This window comes from Aythya ferina (assembly GCF_964211825.1).
Source record: "Aythya ferina genome assembly, chromosome: 11".
Taxonomy (NCBI): Eukaryota; Metazoa; Chordata; class Aves; order Anseriformes; family Anatidae; genus Aythya; species Aythya ferina.
The window spans coordinates 17,442,625-17,463,417 of NC_140307.1; the positions used below are offsets into that span (position 1 = coordinate 17,442,625).

At 37.2% G+C, this 20,793-nt stretch overlaps 1 protein-coding gene and 1 long non-coding RNA gene across 4 annotated transcripts in view; one reads left to right on the plus strand and one right to left on the minus strand.

Moving 5' to 3' along the window:
- The window catches only part of MYO1E (myosin IE), a 92,110-nt gene extending 71,588 nt beyond the window's left edge, over positions 1–20,522 (plus strand). For all 3 annotated transcript variants that reach the window (XM_084532861.1, XM_084532862.1, XM_084532863.1), the window contains 10 exons: positions 6–150; positions 3,931–4,045; positions 4,543–4,712; positions 5,152–5,297; positions 9,846–9,992; positions 11,611–11,768; positions 12,762–12,854; positions 14,516–14,708; positions 18,797–18,966; positions 19,439–20,522. In XM_084532861.1, the coding sequence (XP_084388987.1) occupies positions 6–150; positions 3,931–4,045; positions 4,543–4,712; positions 5,152–5,297; positions 9,846–9,992; positions 11,611–11,768; positions 12,762–12,854; positions 14,516–14,708; positions 18,797–18,966; positions 19,439–19,515 (1,414 nt within the window). In that variant the 3' untranslated portion in view covers positions 19,516–20,522. The remainder of the gene's footprint in view (positions 1–5; positions 151–3,930; positions 4,046–4,542; positions 4,713–5,151; positions 5,298–9,845; positions 9,993–11,610; positions 11,769–12,761; positions 12,855–14,515; positions 14,709–18,796; positions 18,967–19,438) is intronic.
- Positions 5,030–8,003, minus strand: LOC311443035. Its single transcript, XR_014697036.1, has 2 exons — positions 7,938–8,003; positions 5,030–5,758 (listed from the first exon to the last, which is right to left on the minus strand). It is a non-coding gene; the product is annotated as an uncharacterized lncRNA (long non-coding RNA).
- Positions 20,523–20,793: the final 271 nt, after the last annotated feature.

Below are 20,793 nucleotides of genomic sequence, written 5' to 3' on the forward strand. Positions count from 1 at the left end.
TTAAGATACGCCATTCTGACCAAAGCAACCTGGCCTTCCTGGAAAGGAGAGGAGAAGCAAGGAGTTCTCCATCTGCTTCAGTCTGTCAACATGGATCCTGACCAATACCAACTAGGGAAATCCAAAGTCTTCATCAAAGCTCCGGAGTCTGTAAGTGTGGTAGGACATGAGTCTATAAATATGAAGCTTTAGCTGAAATCAGAGGCCTGCCCACTCAGAAGTTTCGCATGATAGGGTGGGAGAAATATCAGAATATAAGTCAGGCTGGGCAGGCCTGTCACAGATGCCTCAAGTCTGTGGGTGCAGTAGAGATTCTAGTCGCTTCAGTGATGGGTACAGTATAAGGACGCTTCAGAAGTTTGACACACAAGGAGCATTAAATACATGAAGAGATGAGATACACAAGGATGCTTTGCATGCTTTGTCAGGTTACATATGATGTTCCATCAGTGAATCTGTCATTTGAAGGAACGCGATGGTTTGAGAAGATATCTGTAGCCATTAGTCCAAGAAAACAGGTGTTTTTCTCAGTATAAGAACTACTGATGGAAATAAGAGAATAGCAACAAATATAGTAATGATATGTTATATATTATGGAGTAAATCAATGTCACAGGATGACTGTAACTTGAAATTCCATCCTGAAAGAACATTAGGTAGTCAGATTAAGACTTTTTTTCCCGTGGCTTTTAAATTGCACAGTGTTGGAAAAAAAGTTCTTATATCACTCATACATCATTCAGGAAACTTGTCAAGGAAGAAAAGTACACAATCCACCATCCTGTGTTCCTTATTTATTAGTAGCAGGTGACTTCTCAGTGCTTTGCCTTAAGTTACACATCAAAATAAGAGCAGAATATTTCTGTTGCTGTAATTTTCAGAATTTTTTTGGTTTTGTTCTGTATGGTAGGCAGTAGATTCAGGCAGTAGACTCTGCTATGCCCATTCACATGGTAAAAGCTCAGAGGGAAAATACTTGTCCAAGTCTTAAAATTGTTTCTACCATGAATAGGGTAAGTCTCATCTGTTTATATAATAAAGCATTATAGTGTTCAAGGTGTATAGGGTATCTGAATACTTGGATGCATGTTGACAGAACAGGAACTTCTAGTAGAGGATTATTTTCACTTAAATATTGCAGTCAATGAGACTTAACCAGCTAATTATAAAGAAGCATGAGCTTTGTTTGCCTTCCACTGTAGCACAGGTCATGATTTATTTGTTAAGATTTTGGTGAGTCTTACAGAGTTGGCGTGATAGTCTTGGTTATTAGTGAATGTCATTCATATCTTTTCTTGTGACAACAGTTAGTACTTTCAATCCTTTGCTGATGACTTCAAGTTTATGATATGGCAGTGGCAAATACCCATTCTGGTCAAGTAGCAGTTTAGAGTAATACAGATTACTTAGTTACTTGTAATTACAAGGGACCAGAGTTAATAATTTAAGCAGCATCTTCTAGTTTGTCTTATGCTGTAGAAAATTGTTTTTTCCTGTTTTCACTGTGAAATTATTTTGCATCCATTGTAGTAAGTTTCAAACCCAATGCAATCTCAGTTTGGGAGATAAAGAAACCAAAATAATTTGCATAAAGGCCACTTTCTTGATGTTATACTATTTTCAGGAAAAAATAGTTTAAAGTTTTAATCTATTTTTCTGTTTTATATAATAAACTGTAAGGAAATAAGCTTCTCTGAATGCTGAAAGACCCTAAGCTTTGGTATCCTTGCCCCTTACAAGAGGGCAGATTTCCAGCAGCCATATCTTCAAAGAAAGGAATGAAAATGTTTGCTGGTACCTATCTTCTATTTAATAGCTAAATGGTTCAACTAGTCACTTAGGATCGATGCATCCATTGCGGCCTACTCTGAAGTAGCTAAAACCTTAATCTTCTGTACCCCAACATCACATGCTACTATTCTGTTTCCCGGGAAAAAAAAAAAATGCTTCCAGTTTTGCAGCATCTTCCCATTTGTTTCAGTGACATTTAATGACATCTGTGAGTTTTACTGAAGGGCACTTCTGCAGTATAAGACAATACGAGGGTGACTGACAATAGTAAAACTTTTAGGGTTGCATTGTGATTTTAATTTAAATTAGTGCTTTTGATTACTATATATTTTTCTTTTAAAAATGTATTTTTTTTTCAAAAGCCATGAGGTTAATTTTAAAAATACTAAAATAGTTGGTTTAAAAATACTAAAATAGTTGGGGCCTTTTCCATTTTAAGTTGAAAGAATTTGAGGTGAATATTCTAAAGCTGTTTTTTTAAGCATTGAAAAAACATCCTGAAATTACTAAATTTAAGGCTAGTGTCATTACTTCTGACGTAGTAAATGAAAAGTTTTCTTGCACCACTAAAGAAAGTGACTGTTATAGTTAACTGGATGAAAAAGTACCTGATTTGTTCAGGAGTGTGAGGGGTAGCTTTACAATACATATTTTTAAAAAAAGTTATGCAATATTTTTAGTTTATAATGTGTTTCAGTAAAATATTAGTTAACTTGATGTTTTCAGTGAACTTCCTTAACTGGGACTCTGACCTTCAGCTGCAGGTGATAGACTATTTTACACTGATATTTTGCAGTTAGCATTATTAGAGAAATAAATGACATGTTCACGAGAGATCAATAATTACTGTAAATTGAATTAGACACGGGCTTGATCATGCCTCTGCTGAAGCTTAGGAAGTTTTTGCATCAGGAGCATGTGTTTCATGCCTGTGCACTGAAACCCGATCTAGCACTTGTGTGTTTGTGAAAAGATTTTTTTTAATAAGTTTCTGTAAATGGAGATTTGCCAACTGCAAAATAAGGTTTTATGGGTAGCAGAAACGAGGCTTCATTACTTACATTTCCATCAAACACCTGAATAAATAACTCTGTACACAAACAAGTAAGGTCTTGCAGAAATGGTTTGCATTAGATCAAGTTTCCTTTTAGGTCAATATGAACAACGCTTTCCCTAGATTTGCATCATTTAGCAGCAAATTTAACAAAGGGTCCCATAGCCCAAGCTCACTTCTTGATACACCTTTTTGTTTGTTTTGTATTTTTGTGTTTGTTTTTTAAAAGCTTTCTCGCTTTTGAGAGCGAAGAGAGAAGCCCTTACATGTATTTAAGTCACAGTATAGGAAAGTAATTAGCAAGAGCCAAGCTAGTAAACTGCTTTAATATTATAATCATTAGCCAAATGTTGAGGTTCTGATAAGACAAGAAAAAATAAATTACATAAAAAGACTGTAGTGAAATATGCCATCCTCATTAAATAATTATGAGACTATTATAATGCATTAAATTTACATATATTGCAGTGAGACCTGGAAAGAAGATGCACCTGCTATTTCAGTTTTCATAAATCAGCACGTCCTCTTGATTTCTGACAACACTGTAGAAACATGTCTTATCGTAGCATACTGAAATATAAGATTGTATTCTAATTACAAGTCCTGCAGCCAACTTCACTGCTGAGGAAGAGTGGAGCCAGCAGACACAGCAGGGTAAAGTTTAGATGAGGAAGAAAGATATATATGAATATGGTGCATTATTGTGTTACACATTGCACAGATGCCCATTGACATTCTAACATTGACAGGAGAAATGTGAATTTTAAAGAATATGGCAGGTTGGAGAGGCAGACTGGATGGATGCCCAGTGGAGAACTTCAAGTTGCACCAGTAGTATTTCAGGAGAATTCATATTACTTTTTCTTCCTAATTGGGTTTCAGGGTTAATAGGTAAGCTGGTAAAACACAGAACCACTAAAGCTTCTCAGGTCTTCCTACCTTACCATTCTGATCCAAGAATCCTTGGTCATAGTAGAAGCAGCAGCTTGGATCTGGAGTGAAATACATTGGAAAGTTGAAAGTAAAGTGTTTTTCCAAATCTTCTCTTGTAAAATGTTTGACCTACCTATTGTCCTTTTGTGCAGCTCTTTTTATTAGAAGAGATGAGAGAGAGGAAGTACGATGGGTATGCCAGGGCCATCCAGAAGGCATGGAGGAAGTATGCAGCCAGGAAAAAATATGTTCAGATGAGAGAAGAAGGTAGGTCCTAACTTCTGGTGACTTATTTCACATTTCCTTTATCTCTTGCACCATATTTTTTGTTATTGGAATCATCTCCCTCTCTTTAAAGGAAATGATTGCTTTGCAGACTAGGAATGACTGGAAATTGTTGGACCCCTGAGGTACCACTGATGAGGTTAACTGTTCTGTATGTGTGGTTTTGTTGGACTACCCAGTGCTTTGGTCTCAAAACAAAGCCAGACTGAGTAGGAGAGAATTTCCGTAGTTTCAGAAGCACTCCTGATTTGTCAGAGCTGCCAAGCTTGCCATCAGTGTATTTCAATAGGAATGGATTTAATAACCATGTGGATCTTTATATAAGGATTAGTAGCAGTGCCTCACTATTCTTTTCCTATTAGAAGCAATTTGGTTATCACTTCTCCAAAAGTTCTGCTTTAAACCACTAATGCTCCTTCACACTGAATTTAGAAAATTTAGTAAATAGTATTAATCAATGTCTATTTTTTGTATTTAAGCATCAGATCTATTGCTGAACAAGAAAGAGAGGAGACGGAACAGCATTAACAGGAATTTTGTGGGAGATTACATAGGCATGGAGGACCATCCAGAGCTACGCCAGTTTGTGGGCAAGCGGGAGAAGATTGATTTTGCAGACACCGTAACTAAATACGATAGGCGGTTTAAGGTAGGCTTAAGAACAAGATCCACTGATGATCAGTTCTGCTAGGGAGTCATACTAATGTCTCTACAATCATTTAACAAACTCCATGTGTCAAAAAAATCTAGGATAGTAGCTTGAAAATAGTCTTTGACCCCTCTTAACTCTCAACATTGAGATTTTCAAGCTGTTTGTTCCAGGGCAAAAGGGAATTGCTTTATGGGACTTGCTGGGCAGAAAGCTAAATTAAGAAAGGGAAGAAAAGCTACTTTAGTCCAGTGCAATCTGAGGCTGTGATTTATCACATCAGATTCCCCCGCACGCATTCAAATCAAAGACTGATAGCCTTGCCCCAAATCATTATATATTGTATGCCCCCAATACATTATGTATTTTTGGAACAGCATCATGACATTAATGCATTGATCTCTGTATAACTGTATATTTTCAAACAATTCTGTTTCAGAGCGTGAAGCGAGATCTTGTCCTCACTCCAAAGTGCATATACCTCATTGGGCGTGAAAAGATAAAGCAGGGTCCAGAAAAGGGTCAAGTTAAGGAAGTCTTAAAGCGAAAGATGGAAGTGGAGAGAATTCTTTCTGTTTCTCTAAGGTCAGTATCTTGAACACATCTTTCCACTGACAGAAATTTGTTTAAAACAATGAAATAAGTTGATTGATGAAGGGTGAATTCCGTAAGCTCTATTAATTGAATGTTGTAAACAAAGCTGGAATCACTTTCATTCACAGCCCTAGTATGTTATAGCAGGTGTTTGTTAATAAACATTTTCTGACTAATTGTTAAAATGGTTCACTTGGTTTAAGTCTCACCCAAAATGTGTTCTGTGAAGCATATATGCACTATAACGTGCTCAAGAAGGTTTAGTGAGTTTTGGCTTAAGCTTGTATCTGAGAGGTAGTTCTTGGATATATATTTAAATACACCTTGTGTGTATCCAGTGCTTCCTGAAGAGTGGTTCTCTGTGGTGAGCTGTTAAAACCTTCATTCCTAGTTGGATTTCACATCACTTCTGATGACTGAATATCAAACCAGTCCCAACTTGCAGGAAATATCTGTGGTGGTGCCCACAAAGAGATAAGAAACCTGGTTAGGTGAGTAAATAAAAACAGGAAGAAACTTCCCATGAGACCCATAGATTTTTGCCTGTATCACTTCATCCCCTTGAAGATGAACAAAAAAAGTCTCTGAATACCTTTGCATTTGTTATTGCAGTTTATCAGAGCTGGCAGCTGAGTATTAAATTTAATATAAAAGAATACAGATCCAGCCTAATGGACCAGCAATAATTCTATAAATATTAAAATTTTTTAGTTTAAGAGAATACTCTGTAGTTGAGTACTATATATTGACAGCTACGGCAAAGTGTTTTTTTAATAATATGCTTATAGAACATTGTTCCTATTAAGATACTCAAAAGATATTCAGAAGTCTTCCCACAGACATAATCCAGTACTAAAACAAAGATTTTCACATTTCTGCATTTGTAGACTAAATTAAGTCTTTCCAAGATTAGGGAAATGTCTGCTTTTACAATACTGTTTTCAAATCTTGTGGTTTATTTTAGCACACATCTTTCTAACAAAAGCTGCAACAGGAATAGATCCAGGTTAAAAGAGTGGAACCTGCCTAGTTAGTGTTCCAAGTTTCAACTGTGTGCTGTACAAATATTAAACAGATTTCAGCCAGACACTTGAACTGGGCCCATAGCATTCCACAGGCAGAGTTGCATTGAGTCAGCTAAAAGCACAGCTGCCTGCCAAGGTAGTGAAAGCTGTTACACTCTTCTCAAAAGTAAATAACAGTTCCACAGAAGGTTTTGAAGGAAAACAAAATGTGCATAGTTTGGAGGAAATGTGTATATTACATTGTGTCTAATACTGTTTTAAACTTAGCTTATTGAATTTATTTTGTTGGAAAAGCCATTCTTTGTATATTCTAAAAGTAGCATCAGAATTACAAACTGTCAAGCTATCCAGGTATTCCCCCCAGAACAAAGCTGCCCAGAATACACAGGATCAGGAGAGCTTTTCCTGTTTTCGTGTTACTATGGGCTGAGTTCATAATGGATCTTAAGGAATATTTTAACTCTGTATTGATACAGTTTATTAGTAATACAATACCCTGGCTGCAGAGGCTACACAAATTACTGCTTCACTAAAATCTGAGATGATCTTTTGTCAGTGATCAGAGTTGCAGCTTGTAGTATTTAACAGTCTTCGATTAATAAATCCAGAATGAAACTTTTACACAGTACAAGTATTGCCTCTTTGTATTTTTGAAAAAAAGTTTTTCAGAGGTCATGCTCAAAACAAAAATTGCGTTAGCTCTCTAGCTTGCGTTGTCTCATGTGTTTTCAAAACTCTAGTTTGTAGTTTATTTTTAAATAAAATTCTAATTCTCAACTAAAAAGGAAGGGAAACTCCCTGTACTTTAAATTTTGACACCTGTAAGGTAATTGACTTCTGACCAGTTTTGAAGTCTCAGTCCTCTGCCTTGGAAGAAAATAATTGAAATGACACTTTTTAGGAGCTAATCTAGACTGGCTTTTAGCTCTGTTCTGTATTACAGACAAGAAGGGCAGAATATTCAAGCAGTACGGCCACATACTCACATCAAGTAACACTATGTAACAATTACTAAAGGAATTATCCTTTAAAATACAATTACCCAATTTGTAATTTGTTCTGTGAATTGAGTACGACAACTACTTATAGAAGTCTGCTAGTGTTTTTAATAGCAGTAAATAACGGAGTTTTACAATTTATCTGATAACCAGTGACACAGGATATCCTAACACTGTTGCAAAGGCAGGCTCTTTGCCAAGCAAGCTAAAATAGGACCACTGGCTGGGTAGTATTTCCTATAGTGCTGGGGTTTTTCTTACATGTCTCTTTCAGAACCCTGCTGATACTCTGTTTGCTTGATGGTAGGAAGGGAGGTCATGGTTTTACTTTATTTTCTTTCATTTCTTACTGCTATTTTAAATACTAAGTAGGTAATTAGGTAAGTTTGTGGCTTCATACACACTTCCATAAGCTATAGGAAAGATTTCAGAGTTTGATCTTTTCAATATGGAATATGTAAGTGGTGGGTAAACTTTTGGAAAAATGGGTAGCAGTAATGACTTATTCTTCATCTCAGGTTAGAAACATTTTCATATCTAACAGTCAAGAGTATCTGTAGCAATAGTACAAAATTTTTTAATTCTGCATGAAGTAAATTGGTACTCACCGTCTCTAGAGGGAGTCATAGTCTTCAGTAACTAGATGAAAAATGATGATGAGAAAGCTACCTCTGCTTACCACCTTCGTATTTAAAGAGTCAGCAATCAGGGAAACCAGCTGTGAGAGGAAAAATGAAAGAAAATGCTTAAAGTGGAAAGCTGTTAATTGCTAGGTAATTAGGATCAGAAAAGAGTGATGAGGGAAAATTGATTTAATTTTCTCTCTGATGGAAGAGAAGGGACTTCTTTTCTGAGCTGAAAGTTATTTCAAGTTCCTTATTTGCAAGACTTAATTTACTCTTTGACTTACTGTGAAACTTTGAAGTAATGCATAATACGTAGATGGGATATCAATGCCTTCTCTGTGTGATTTATTGCTATGCAAACCATTTAAAGACGTTTTTCCTTAGTGCTTGTTATGTAACTTTGGCTTGCCCTTCACTTGGCTGCCAAAGCCACCTGCCTGGTTTTCCACAATCTTAATCACTGATGATATTGACACTGCCAAGTTTTATGCCATCAGCAAGTAAGTTTTTAGTATATTGGTTTTAGAAGAAACGGTGAAAACTACTAATAAATGTTAATTCTAAATCCAAACCTTTCATATCCAGGATTTGAAAGGTTTATTTCTCCAGAAATACAAACAGATAGTGCCTTTTTCACTTATGAGACAACATCTAATGTATTGAAATAAATTGCTATGCTACAATTATATTTTCTAATATTAATAAAAGCAGATGATGATAAGATGGGAGCAAATAATAACAAAGTCACAACTAATATGGTTAATTTTAAATTTGTGTGAGATTTTAGCATGTTGTGATGGGGAGGTCAGCTGCTTGCTTGCAGTAACTGACCTTGCTGTAGATAGCTTTTCAGTGTAACAGTTGTAGGGTGTTTTGTTTTAAATGCAGCAGCTGTGGATGGAGTTGCTAGACATTGTATTGACAATATCTTTATCAGTTGTGACTATGATAGCTTGCTGACCATATTTATGACCTGCTTTCTTTTCCTTGCTTTCAGCTTTCTTCTCTTAAAAAAATAAAATCCTGTAATCATCCTTGTTGGAGCAAGGAGAGGGTGTCATGGCTAGACAAAGTGAAATCTTATTTCACAGGGACATCATGTTATATTAGGTTTAAAAAAACAACCAACCAAAGACACTTATTTCCTTGTTTTTGTTTTATTTGTAAAGCTTTATGTATATTGCTTTTTAGAGAGGTTGCAGAAACAGATAGCCACCGATATAGTTATAGCGAGGAAGTATGCCAACATGTTGTTAAAAGGAAAAACAATACATTTATAAACAAGTTAGCATGCTGAAACAACACTAATCTAGCTAGAACTCAGAGGAACTGTGGGGACTCGGCAGAAATCAACCAAGTAAATTGCTGATGTGGATATAATTTTCTGTGGAGTATTTTTGCAGCATCTGTAAGCAGGAATTGATCCATTGATGGCAATAGATCCCAACACGTGTGTTCTTTGTACTGTATAATCATTAAGCTAAAAACAATGGAGAGTTAAGAGCTTTCATTCAGAATTTGCTTGCTTTGACTTTCAGTCTTACTTTATGACTAGTAACTTTCAAGTTTCCAATTCATCTCTAATCACAGATTTTGTCATTGTTAAGGAGATGGACTTTAATTTTAACTTCAATAGCACATGTTTTTATGAAACATTGATTACTGTAAAATGAGCAAACAGCTTGCCTATGTTTCAAACAGGGTTGTTTCAGGTATTTCATTATCGACTGCTCAAAATAAGTGTTCTCATAAAGCAAGACTCTATGGTACACGCTCTTTGGACTTTGTGTCTTTAAAAATTAACCATGTGTACAAATTTCATTATAATGCTGGCTCTATTTGCTATTGAAATTTTAATCTGAATGGTAAATCTCTCTGATTTCTTTTCAGCACGATGCAGGATGACATGTTCATTCTACACGAACAGGAATATGATAGCTTGCTTGAATCAGTCTTCAAAACTGAGTTTTTAAGCCTTTTATCAAAACGATACGAAGAGAAAACACAAAGAAAACTACCTCTGAAATTTAGCAATACGTGAGTTATGTTTTTTCAGTGCGCTTTTAAAGAATAAATAATCATTGCTCTTGCTGACAAGGCGGATGAGTGAGAGCTGCTTGCTGAGCTCCTGCCTAGTGCTTTGCTTTAGAATAATAAGAGACAATACACTATAAAAACGCAAGGAAACCAGATGTTTTTTAGCTCATTGGAGTAATAGATTGGGGTTGTATGTGGGCCATCTGCCACTTTCCACTGTCTGTGGGCGTAGGGGAGTTGCTTGCATTCTACTGAACGTGCAGCAGGATCAAGGGTCTGCAACTTCGGCCTGTCCCAGCTCAACTTTGTGCTGTCAGTGCTGTGGCTGTGCAGCAGGGGCCAGGCCAGTCACTGCACAATTAATGTGCACCCATAGAGCAAGCTTTCCCATCTCTCTGCTGCCTGCTGTTTCCTCTCATGAGAAGGGAACATCCTCTTCAAACTCCTTAACCTTGACCCAGCAGTGGAAACATTGTGATATTTGGAACACAATTCCAGAGACATAATATAATAATCTGAAATAAGGTCTCTTCTGCCAGGTGAGACGATAATTCCTGGAGGAGCTTGTAAATTATTTTGGGAACATTCCTTATAAACAAGCCTGAAAAGCTACTGAATGTTTGATGTGTGTTTTAGCTGTAAGGGCGTGCTGGAAACTATCCCAACAACTGTTTTTGTTAATACTCCTACCCTTGAAGTAGATTAGCAGCAGCAGGCCTCGAATTTTTTGTATGCTCATTTCTTTAAAAGAAGTGCAAGAATTATAAAAGTTAACAGAGAGTCTTATTTTAGTTTGAAAGGGTATAGGAGGACAACTAAAGTTTGGAACACTCCTATAGCATATGCTCCTATACTCAAAGCCAGGAATAAATATTTTTAATAATCCAGTACCAGGAATAAAAATTTTTGTTCATGCCAGTTGTAGTGTGTTATATTTCTTAGGTCTTGCCCCAAACCGTGATTTTCTTAGCTTATATCTGATTGCATTAGAGAGCAGAAGCAGACAGATAGTATGGAAATACTTGGAAAGAGTGTGTATGTGTGTGTATATATATATATGTATATATATATATATATGTATATATATATATAGTCATTTATATAGTTCATATATATGTGAAAATAATTAGAAAGATTGAAAAGTGTGTGCAAAAAATGTTCACTCCCCAAATATGCACAAGGCCCACTCATTAAGCACATATTGGGCACCTAATGGCATATACAGAAGAACATTTAGGAATGGAGCACTTGCTAGCTTGCACTGGTAGAGTCTTCTAGTGAAATCTGTCTTATGGTGGACATGTCTGTTGCTTAGACCCTTGTATGTTTTTCCTCAAACCTCATGTATCTTCTTATCCTCTCCAGAGTGTCTTAAACTTCCTTCCTGTATTATGAAAGCCAAAAGATCAGTTAAGTAGAACATGTAAAAAAAAAATAAAAATTAATTAGGTGCTTTATATCATTATTCACGCATTGAATAGAGATTCTCAATCTAAGCTTTTTATTTTTATATCTCTAAGTTATCTGCTGCCAAGTGATATTGTCCTGGTTTGACATGTAAATTCTTTGGTGTTTGTTTTTGTTTTTTTTTCTTCTTGTTTTCATGTGCTTATATTAGGCTTGAAGTAAAGCTGAAAAAAGAGAGCTGGGGGCCCTGGAGCAGTAGTGGTTCTCGACAAGTGCAATTTATGCAAGGCCAAGGAGATATAGCCATTCTCAAGCCAAGCAATAAAGTGCTGCAGATCAGCATTGGACCAGGGCTACCAAAGAATTCCCGTATGTATGATTTTCCTTTAGAAATGAATGACTCCCGCTTTCCCTCCTTGCCTCTCTTGCATCAGCATTTTCATTGTTTCTCTGTTACACTGAAAAGAAGATCCAAGTTATGGGTCCCACTGATGCAGCAAATTTCCCTACTGTTTTATAGTCTTTCTGAAATCTAATAAATTTTTCTAAGTTTTTATTTCCCTGTATACCAAATGCTTCTGAAGTGTCTGAGGTTCTCCTTGTGGCAAAATAAATAAGGGTGTTAACTTACATGCCATAGTACAAGCAGCAAGCACAATTAGCCAAGCATTTTGAAGCCGAGTGTTTCAGTCTACTCAGAGCTCGTGCAGTTCTTACAGTCATGCTGATGCAGAAAGGACATGACCTTTGTACATCACCGAAGACTGAGCTCTAAATAGTATTGTCTGTAAAAAATAGTCTCTAAAGGTGTTTACCTTTTTGCCATATTAAATCCTTTCTGTGAAGCTTCTACCTCTTAGAGGATTCTATGGGGAGAATAGGGAAAGTTTTTTTTTGGCACAGCTATCTTATAGGATAAAAGAAGAAAATAAATCTCTTTTCAAAGTAAAACACCTATATTTTAACTAGACCTGGAATCATACTGCTAAATTGTTTTCCTGTTGTTTTCCTATCAAACAGGACAGTGCAATAAAATGGGGGGGGGGGATTTCTTGGTATCTAAAACTTGATTTCTAAAAACTAGTCCCTAAAGCTAATAGTCCTTAAGGCTCAATTCACTGCAGTAAATTGTCTTGAGACATCTCTACCTTGAATCCTACGGCTGAACTGGATCACAAAAGGGAGAATATGCCAAAGGCATCCTTGTTGCACCTAAAGCTTTAGCAGAACATGGCCAACACCGCACATTAAATTGATTACTCCTAAGATCAGCCTCTCTGAACACAGAGGGGCCTGGTGGCCATAACCTTACCTAATTAATGTAATCAAAAAAGGGTAACAAAATGTTGCTGATTCTTTCAGGTCCTACTAGACGTAATGTTACGCAAACTAGAGGGTATTCTAACAGGTCTCAAACTCAGACTTATCCTATGAGAGCTGCGCCTCCTCCTCCCGGTAAGTTTTCTTAGCCTCAAGTTTAAAACAAAACTCAAAATTTAGGCTTTCACTTTTTTCTTTTCATCTGTGTTTTTTTTTTTTTTCCATAAAAAACAAATATTAAGAGGATATTAAAATTTTGCTGTCTTAAATTAAACATACACTGCAGACATTTTTGAAGTGTGTCATTGGGAGATTAGTGGGAATCATCATCAAACTGGTATTCCACCAGAGACAGCTTGGTTGTTAGGGATGCTGGCATGCTCAGTCGCTGAGGAGAAGATACTGAATTTTAAAACTAACCCCATAGCCTCTCTATCGTCCTTTTTAGGGAAAAATATACACATTAATCAGGATATAGCCAACACTTTGTAATGAAACTGCTTTCAGGGCCATAAAAAACAGAATGCAATTTATGTCTCATTGTCCTACCCCGTTAGATAACTTTCATGTGTACTGAATGCTGAGCCCTATGAGCTCTGCCAGCAAGTTGCATGGCTTTTTTTTCTGTATGGGATTGATGTAATTAGGGTGTTTCACATCTGCCCTTGAGCGATATGATTAATTTAGCCTGTGAACTCAGAGGAAAGAACAATATCCCATTGACCTACAACTTCCCAAGTAGTTCTTTTTTCTACATTCCCAGAGTGTTTTTTTCAATTATTTATTTAAACAAAAGGTTCTCTTGCAGTCAGCTGCTGTTTTTTTGAGAAGCACAATGATAAGACTGTAAGTCGAGTGTGCAACCAGTCTTGGTTACCAAATGCCAACTCCCAGTCCTATTGAAAAAAACAACTCATAGCCATATGACTCAGACAAAGGCCTGCATGATCAACAAGAACTGCATATATTCTAGCAAAGTGGCAAATTATTGTAGTTAAAGAAATTAACCAGTTTGTGGACACAGACAGTAAATACTTGTACAGAATGAATTAAAAAAAGCAAGGGAGGGCTGCTTTCATTTGTATTTTCAAAATTTCAGCACTTTCACAGCTACAGGAAAAAAAGAGACCAAAAAAATAAATTAAAGGAGTCTTATGACTGTAGACCTAGCTCAAACTTGCCTTACAATAAGGCAAGTTTGGATGTAGATTTTCTTTGCATTCAAGTCAAAAGCATAGACAAAACATAATTGCAATTCAGCCTTTTGTCATAATATAGCCCCAGCGCTCATGACAGCTGCTGAGCAGACATGTCACAGAGTCCTAACTAAAAGAATCTGATTCTGTGTTCAGCAAGACACTGGGCTGACTTTACTGTGGTACTGAAGTAGATAATCACAGAGCAGTAAAATTACGCTGCAGTGTTCAGGCAGGATAAATGTAACTACTGAAGTTAAGTAGTTGCTGTGTTGACCCATAGGCATTGAAACAGCACGTTTAAAAGGTGAGCAGACTTTTTTCATTCATTCACTCATCCATTCAGTCACATCATTTTTTAAGGTACATGTACACTTACAGGAAGCTAGACCAGTGTACATGCACACATGTATGTCTGTATGTGTGCACGTTCACATTCATGTGTCTGTATGCACAGGCATACTTATGTGCATTTTATGTATTTGTGCATTTGCACATATGTACATCTGTGTATCCATGTGTTTGTGTCTGCTTTTCATGTGTGCCTGCATACATATCCATAGTTTGGACTGGATGTGTTCATTCTTTATTTACTTCCAGGACATCAGCAAAATGGAATAATAAATCCTTCACAGTTTGTACCACATCCCCAAGTCCCAGCCAATCAGAGAAATCTGTATACAAATATGACACGACCAACTTTACCACGGCAACTGTCAGGAGGATCGGGCAAGATTTCACAGCAACCAGAAAGCCTGGATTTTCTGAAAGTACCTGACCAAGGAGCAGCCGGGTAAGTTTCTACATTAATTTCTGTAAACAGTTCTGTAAATACACAAACTGTTCATGGCTGATTAAGTTATCGTGGATGACCAGCTTAGGCCATTAAGCAGCTATCAGAGAACTCGCCTTCCATAGGATTTTAAAACACATGCTCCTTAACAGGTTATAGGCCTTTAGGAATGAAGGTAAACCAGTTCCAATTAAATATCTTAAGCTTGCATGGTGCCTTCTGCTTAAGGATATTAAAATACAGTAGGCCTTCTTTCCCTTCTAGTTTAGGGATAATAAAAAGTAGATGTGCTGTTTCTTGGGAACTATCAGCCACATGCTAATCACAAAAGTTGCAAGCATATTCTGAGCATTTGTAGGCACTACTAATTTTGACAATTTCAAAACCCTCAGCATATGCTAACACCTTTAAGCATGCTTCCATCTTCAATGCCTTAAAATAGTGAAGTTCATTAAATTGACATACAACAAGCAAAGGTGTTTTGCTAATGTTAGATTCTTATTTTGTCTTGAGAGTAGTTCACATAACAGCAACAAAAACTAAGCCATATGCAGGGTAAACCACTATGATTTCTACCAGACAATTGCGAGTAAAATTTATTATTGTGAAATGTAGCACCTACCAAGTACCTAATGAGGTAATGTTAGTCACGCTATCGCATAGGATTAAAAACATCAGTTGCATCATACTATATAGTTCCTAATGCTCTGGGTATACACCAACACACCCATCTCTTTCAGTCATGTTTATAAGGATCATTAGTATATATATCACAGTTTCTACTTTTTGTAATTGCCATTTAAAATAGTTCACCAAGAATAAAAAAGTACCTCAGACATCTTCACTGTCTGCCCTAGCTTGCACTAATATCAGTGTATGCTTGAGACAGGTAGGAAAAAAAAACACAACAGCAATTAAACCCACCAACAGCTACAGCAGTAATTGCAACTAGAACAAGTATGGATCTGCCATCCACCTCTCTGATTTTATGAATGTCAGTTTTCTATAAGAAGCCACCAATGAGAGACTGCTCAATTCTGAAGAAAACAAGGAAGGAAGAGGATGTTGGAGAGAGTGAGGATTGATTTTTATTGTTCTTATTCTAAAAACAAACAAACAAACAGCAACAAAACAAACAAACAAACAAACAAAAAAACAGCTAAGTCACATTTAGGCTTTAACATTCCAATACACAGGTTGCTGGCTATGTAGTAAACCCCACAACTTCACCAAATAGTTTGTTTCACATTTTGAAATACAGTAAAATGCAGCTTGGGGAAGAAGTATTTTGGTCAAAAATGTTAGGAGGTGCTGCACACTGAGGAGAATACAGCCAAATAATAATTTCAGGTGGGCATTGCATTACAGCTTTGGAAAGTGTTGGGGTATTGTTGGAGTGAATATACAGTGGTAAAACCTACAGGAAGAAAGATTTATTCGGATACTTTGTATTCAATGTGTTAATGCTAATAATACCCAACTCTGAGCACAATTTGTAACTGCCATAATAGTAATAATACAGCCTTGTTCTCCCTACCAGTACTAATCATTACTGAGCCATATTTCAGTAGGCGTTTCCAGAGCCATTTTATAATCTAGTTTCCAAGCAGAAAAAGCACGGTGCAACACTGTCAAATGGTCCGTTATAAGAATACAGTAGTGTCCTGAGGGAAAACAGCAAGTCTATTAAAAATAAGTCAAAAAGCTGCAGTTCTGGGAACAACTCCAGCAGAGGCCAGCCCCCTTGTTGCCCAGTAGTGGTGCTGGTCCGCAGGCCGGCTGTGCCCCGTTGTGCTTGAGGCGTGTGCACGCACCCTGCTGGCAGCCGGGGGAGGCTGAAGCCAGCCGCAGTCAGCAGGAGCAGGCCTGACTCTGGAGGTGAGAGCATTTTTGCTGGGACTTGCTATGACCACACAGCGCGCTGCACAGCAGAGTTCTGCTCTGCCTGGCTTTTTGTTCCTGCTGCAAGGGGCAGTATATTCAATTTTTTTAGAGAGCCTGGACAAATACAAGTGTGTCTTACCACTCCAGCAGAAAGGCTAAGGTACACGTCAGGTGTAGCTCATCTTCCAGCAGAAGACATATTAAAGAAATAGTTTACCTGGCAGCTCTCTTCCTAGTTTTTCTAATCCTGTATATAGTCCTGGGGACTGGCAGCAACCTCAAAGCCTTGCCATTGCATGGGAACTACGCTGATTAGTGCACATGGGTTGCTGCACTGAAACCTGTGCAGTGAAGTATGACAAGGCACCAACACAGTTCAGGCTTTAATTTCCCTGATACCAATACCTCAAGATCCAGTACAGACAGCAATGCAAGTTCTGATCCTTTTCATCACCTCACTTCTTACTGCCTGCACTCTTGGCCAGCACAATTAGGGACACAACTGGTCCAAACTATCTCACCAAGCTAGCGTATCATTTCTCACCGATAACCACTCCCCCAGTCAGTCCAAAAATAGTCTAAAAACAAGAAAAAAAAGAGAGACAGGCTCACAAAGGAATGGAGGCAGCAGATATGCCAGAGTTCAGAAAGGGCACCTGAGGGGTTCTTCCTGGTCTTCCTTTCAGCTGAACCTGTTCAGTGGCACAGCCAGACATTTCGACTGGACTATCTGTAAGTTTCTGTGATACATTCAGCTACTATGAAAAACCAATATCCCAAAAAGCAAAAGAACAAAAGAAATACACAAGTGACATTTGCAAGGCTTTTCCTCCTAAGTGTTGAGGTCCTTAATTTACTAAAATGAAGTGGTATTGCCATAATTCAGCAGTGGCTTCCAGATTTTTTTTCAGTTTTTCCTCTAGTGTAGCTGTACACAAGACATTATGAGGAGTTATGAATTTACTATTTTAAGACCACAGCTGTTATTGATGTCATTTTAAGGGTAGTATTTTTACCAAGTTAAGTTTTATCTTTAACAAGGTTTCTGTATTAACACATCTTTAATTTCTAGTGATTACTAACAATCTAATACAAGTCCAAATAAAAAAGGCAAACAAAAACCCACCGTGCTCTCACCATCAAGACATTTCATTTAAGATGTTCTTGTTCTGCTGTAGGCCCAGAAAAGCTGTTACTTCTGTGAGACTTATGCTTAACATATTTCCACATCTATCTAGTTGGTCTAGGCTACACACTGTATTGTATCCCAAGCAAATCAGCAGCCTAACAACAGGAGAACAATCCTCCCTCCACTTGAAAAATTTAGTCCCAAAATGCTAAGCCACGCTTTAAGACAACCCTAGCTTATTCTGTGATGTAGCTCACTGACAAAAATGAAGTGTAGGACTTATTATAAGTAACTACAAACATCTTCTGCAAGAGCTATGTTGCATTGTCCTGGTATCACATATCATTATCACAGTTCAGCTCCCCCACCCCCACTCCTCCATCACAGCTTTTAAAATAGGAAGTGCAATGAACAACTAAAATGACATATTGCATCTAATACCTGTTCTTTCTTCCAGCCTTTATTAGCTGATGAGCTGGCAAAACACATTTCTTCCCTTTCCTTTTCCTAATCTTTGGAGTGGTCATAGCTGTGACAGACTTTGTGCAGCATCTCCCCAGCTGCTTCAGAGTTGACTATAACAGAACAAGTCCGTAGACGGTCCTGGAATCTGAGACAACTTAGGACAGTCTCTCTTAAAGCTTAGTCACAAGAATGGTAAAGTAGCAAACCCGTGAGCTAGAACTTTGTTTTTATTACTGGAAATTAAATTCCTGCTGAAATGGGAGCACAGAAGGAGCTAGACTAAGCCACATAGTTGCAAAGATATGCATGAGCTGCATGTGCCCATTTATTTACGTTCTGGTCTGAGCACTATCTTCACCTATGTATTTAAACTACTGTTTGGAAGTACTCGTTCATCCATTTTCAGTAGGAAGTAAACAGCAACTCTTAACCCTTTCATGTGGAAGAGTCTTATATGCCTATATTTAATTGGTGTGAAATTTAAGAGCTATTTTCCCCTTTTCTATGATATTCTTTACAATCTGTTCATCGGGATGGGTTGATAAAGCTTAGGTTCAAGTCATAACAAACTTTGAAACACATTAACATTGCCCTTCCATCCTCTCTTAAGTGTTCGCAGGCAGACCACAAACCGGCCCCCACCAGCTGGAGGAAGGCCTAAACCACAGCCAAAACCTAAGCCTCAGGTACCACAGTGCAGGGCACTGTATGCATACGATGCTCAGGACACAGATGAACTTAGCTTTAATGCCAACGACGTGATCGATATAATCAAAGAAGGTACGTAGAAACATAGAAAAAAGCTTTTGTTACTAATAGTTAAGAACTGTTTTTGGAGTTACCCCCAAGTTATCTTCCCTGATACAGCTTGCAAATTTCTGTGATAGTTCAGAGAGCAGAGACATCCACAACAGTCACACCTATGCACTTTAAAATATCAGAGTTGACAGTTGAAAGCTATTCACTTTATTTGCTACTGTAGATCTGTCAATTTAGAGTGTAACTATCCAGGTTCTGACTGAAAGTTAGCCTAATCCACAAGAACCAAGTAAATCCAGCTCCAACTCTTTGATTTCATCCAAAGCAACCTAACCTGAAGTTGCTGTGATTAGCAAATTCAGTTCTCCAAATCATTTATCATTATCCTTCGTGAGAAGGCTGTCAGAAGTAGAACAGCTTGGTGGGCTTGCCTCAGAAAGTATACAATAAGGTATACAAAACCTCTATCCTTACTTTACTTTCTTTGTCACAGATCCTTCTGGTTGGTGGACAGGAAGACTACGAGGGAAACAAGGTCTGTTTCCTAACAATTATGTCACTAAGATATAAAAGACTGTTAGGCAAGAAAATGCTATGAAGCTAATGATGTTTGAAGATGTTTTCCCTTACCTTCAGGACACTGTTCTCCTGAGATCTGCTATTCTCAGCATTTTTCACCAGTAAAGTTGTATACAAGGAACAAGAAACTTATCCACAGCAGAGACTTTGATATTTGTCTCAGAAACGTATGGCAATGGACATACTGACTAATTATTTATTATATTTAAAACCTGGTTAACACCTAGCAAGTGAAAATACTCAAACCTGTCATTGTTCTGAAACAGAAAGGTGCTTTGCAGTCTGGGACCAGGGACTTTAAGGTGTATTTAATAAGTGCCTTTAGTTGAATATCAGTAATCTTTTTAATTATCTGATGAAGATTATGTTAAATGCACATTTCCTCTAATGCAGATCATTCTGGGGAACATGTTAAGTATGCTGCTACGTGTTTAAAAGTTAGGGTCATTTGGGATATTACCATCTAAAAATCTACTGCGATGGTATATTTAAATAATTCTGTACAGAGATGTAATAGAATTGGTTTGCATTTACTGATCTATTTAGGGACTCCCAACAGGCACTACAAAAAAGTTTAAACAAAACTATGTAGTACTGTATGCTAAACAATGTTGCCTTCAAGATTTATATTGGAATATGGCTGGCCCATGTTGGAATTCTGTTTAATGCTCTACCTGTTATAAATGTCTTTATGCACAGCTGTACATTTATAGAAACAAATCCTATACTGTATATAAAAATTGAATATGGTAGAAACATGTATGAATGTATAACATAGTATTCCACTGTTCTTACCATAAAGTAGTTCTACTAGAATTTTTATGCCAGGTACTTACAGATATGCACTACTCCTTTTAAATGGTAAAGCAAGTGTTACTGCTTAAGTCTAATTGCCTCCCACACCATTGAGAGTGACTGTTGCTTGCCATACAGTTATCAGCATTCATTGCTTTGCCTTGTGAACCTCCATAAAATAAAACAAGCAGCAGTTAGCTCAACAGGTCTCTGTGCAGTTTGTTTTCAGATATATATATATATAGCAACGTTTCTTAACCACTTGTTTCAAAAAAAAAATCCTCTACCGTGCTCTAACTCAGCTTGTTTTCACTCTACCCAGATAAAGAGCTATGCACTACACTTTTTCCTCTGAGCTTTTTCTGTTTTAAGGTGTTGAATCCTGTCCCTCCTAAGCTTCATTTAGGAACACAAACTCCATCTCCATTAAGAGATTTGGCTCCTTCAAAAATATCTATTTGCATTAAGTGCTAG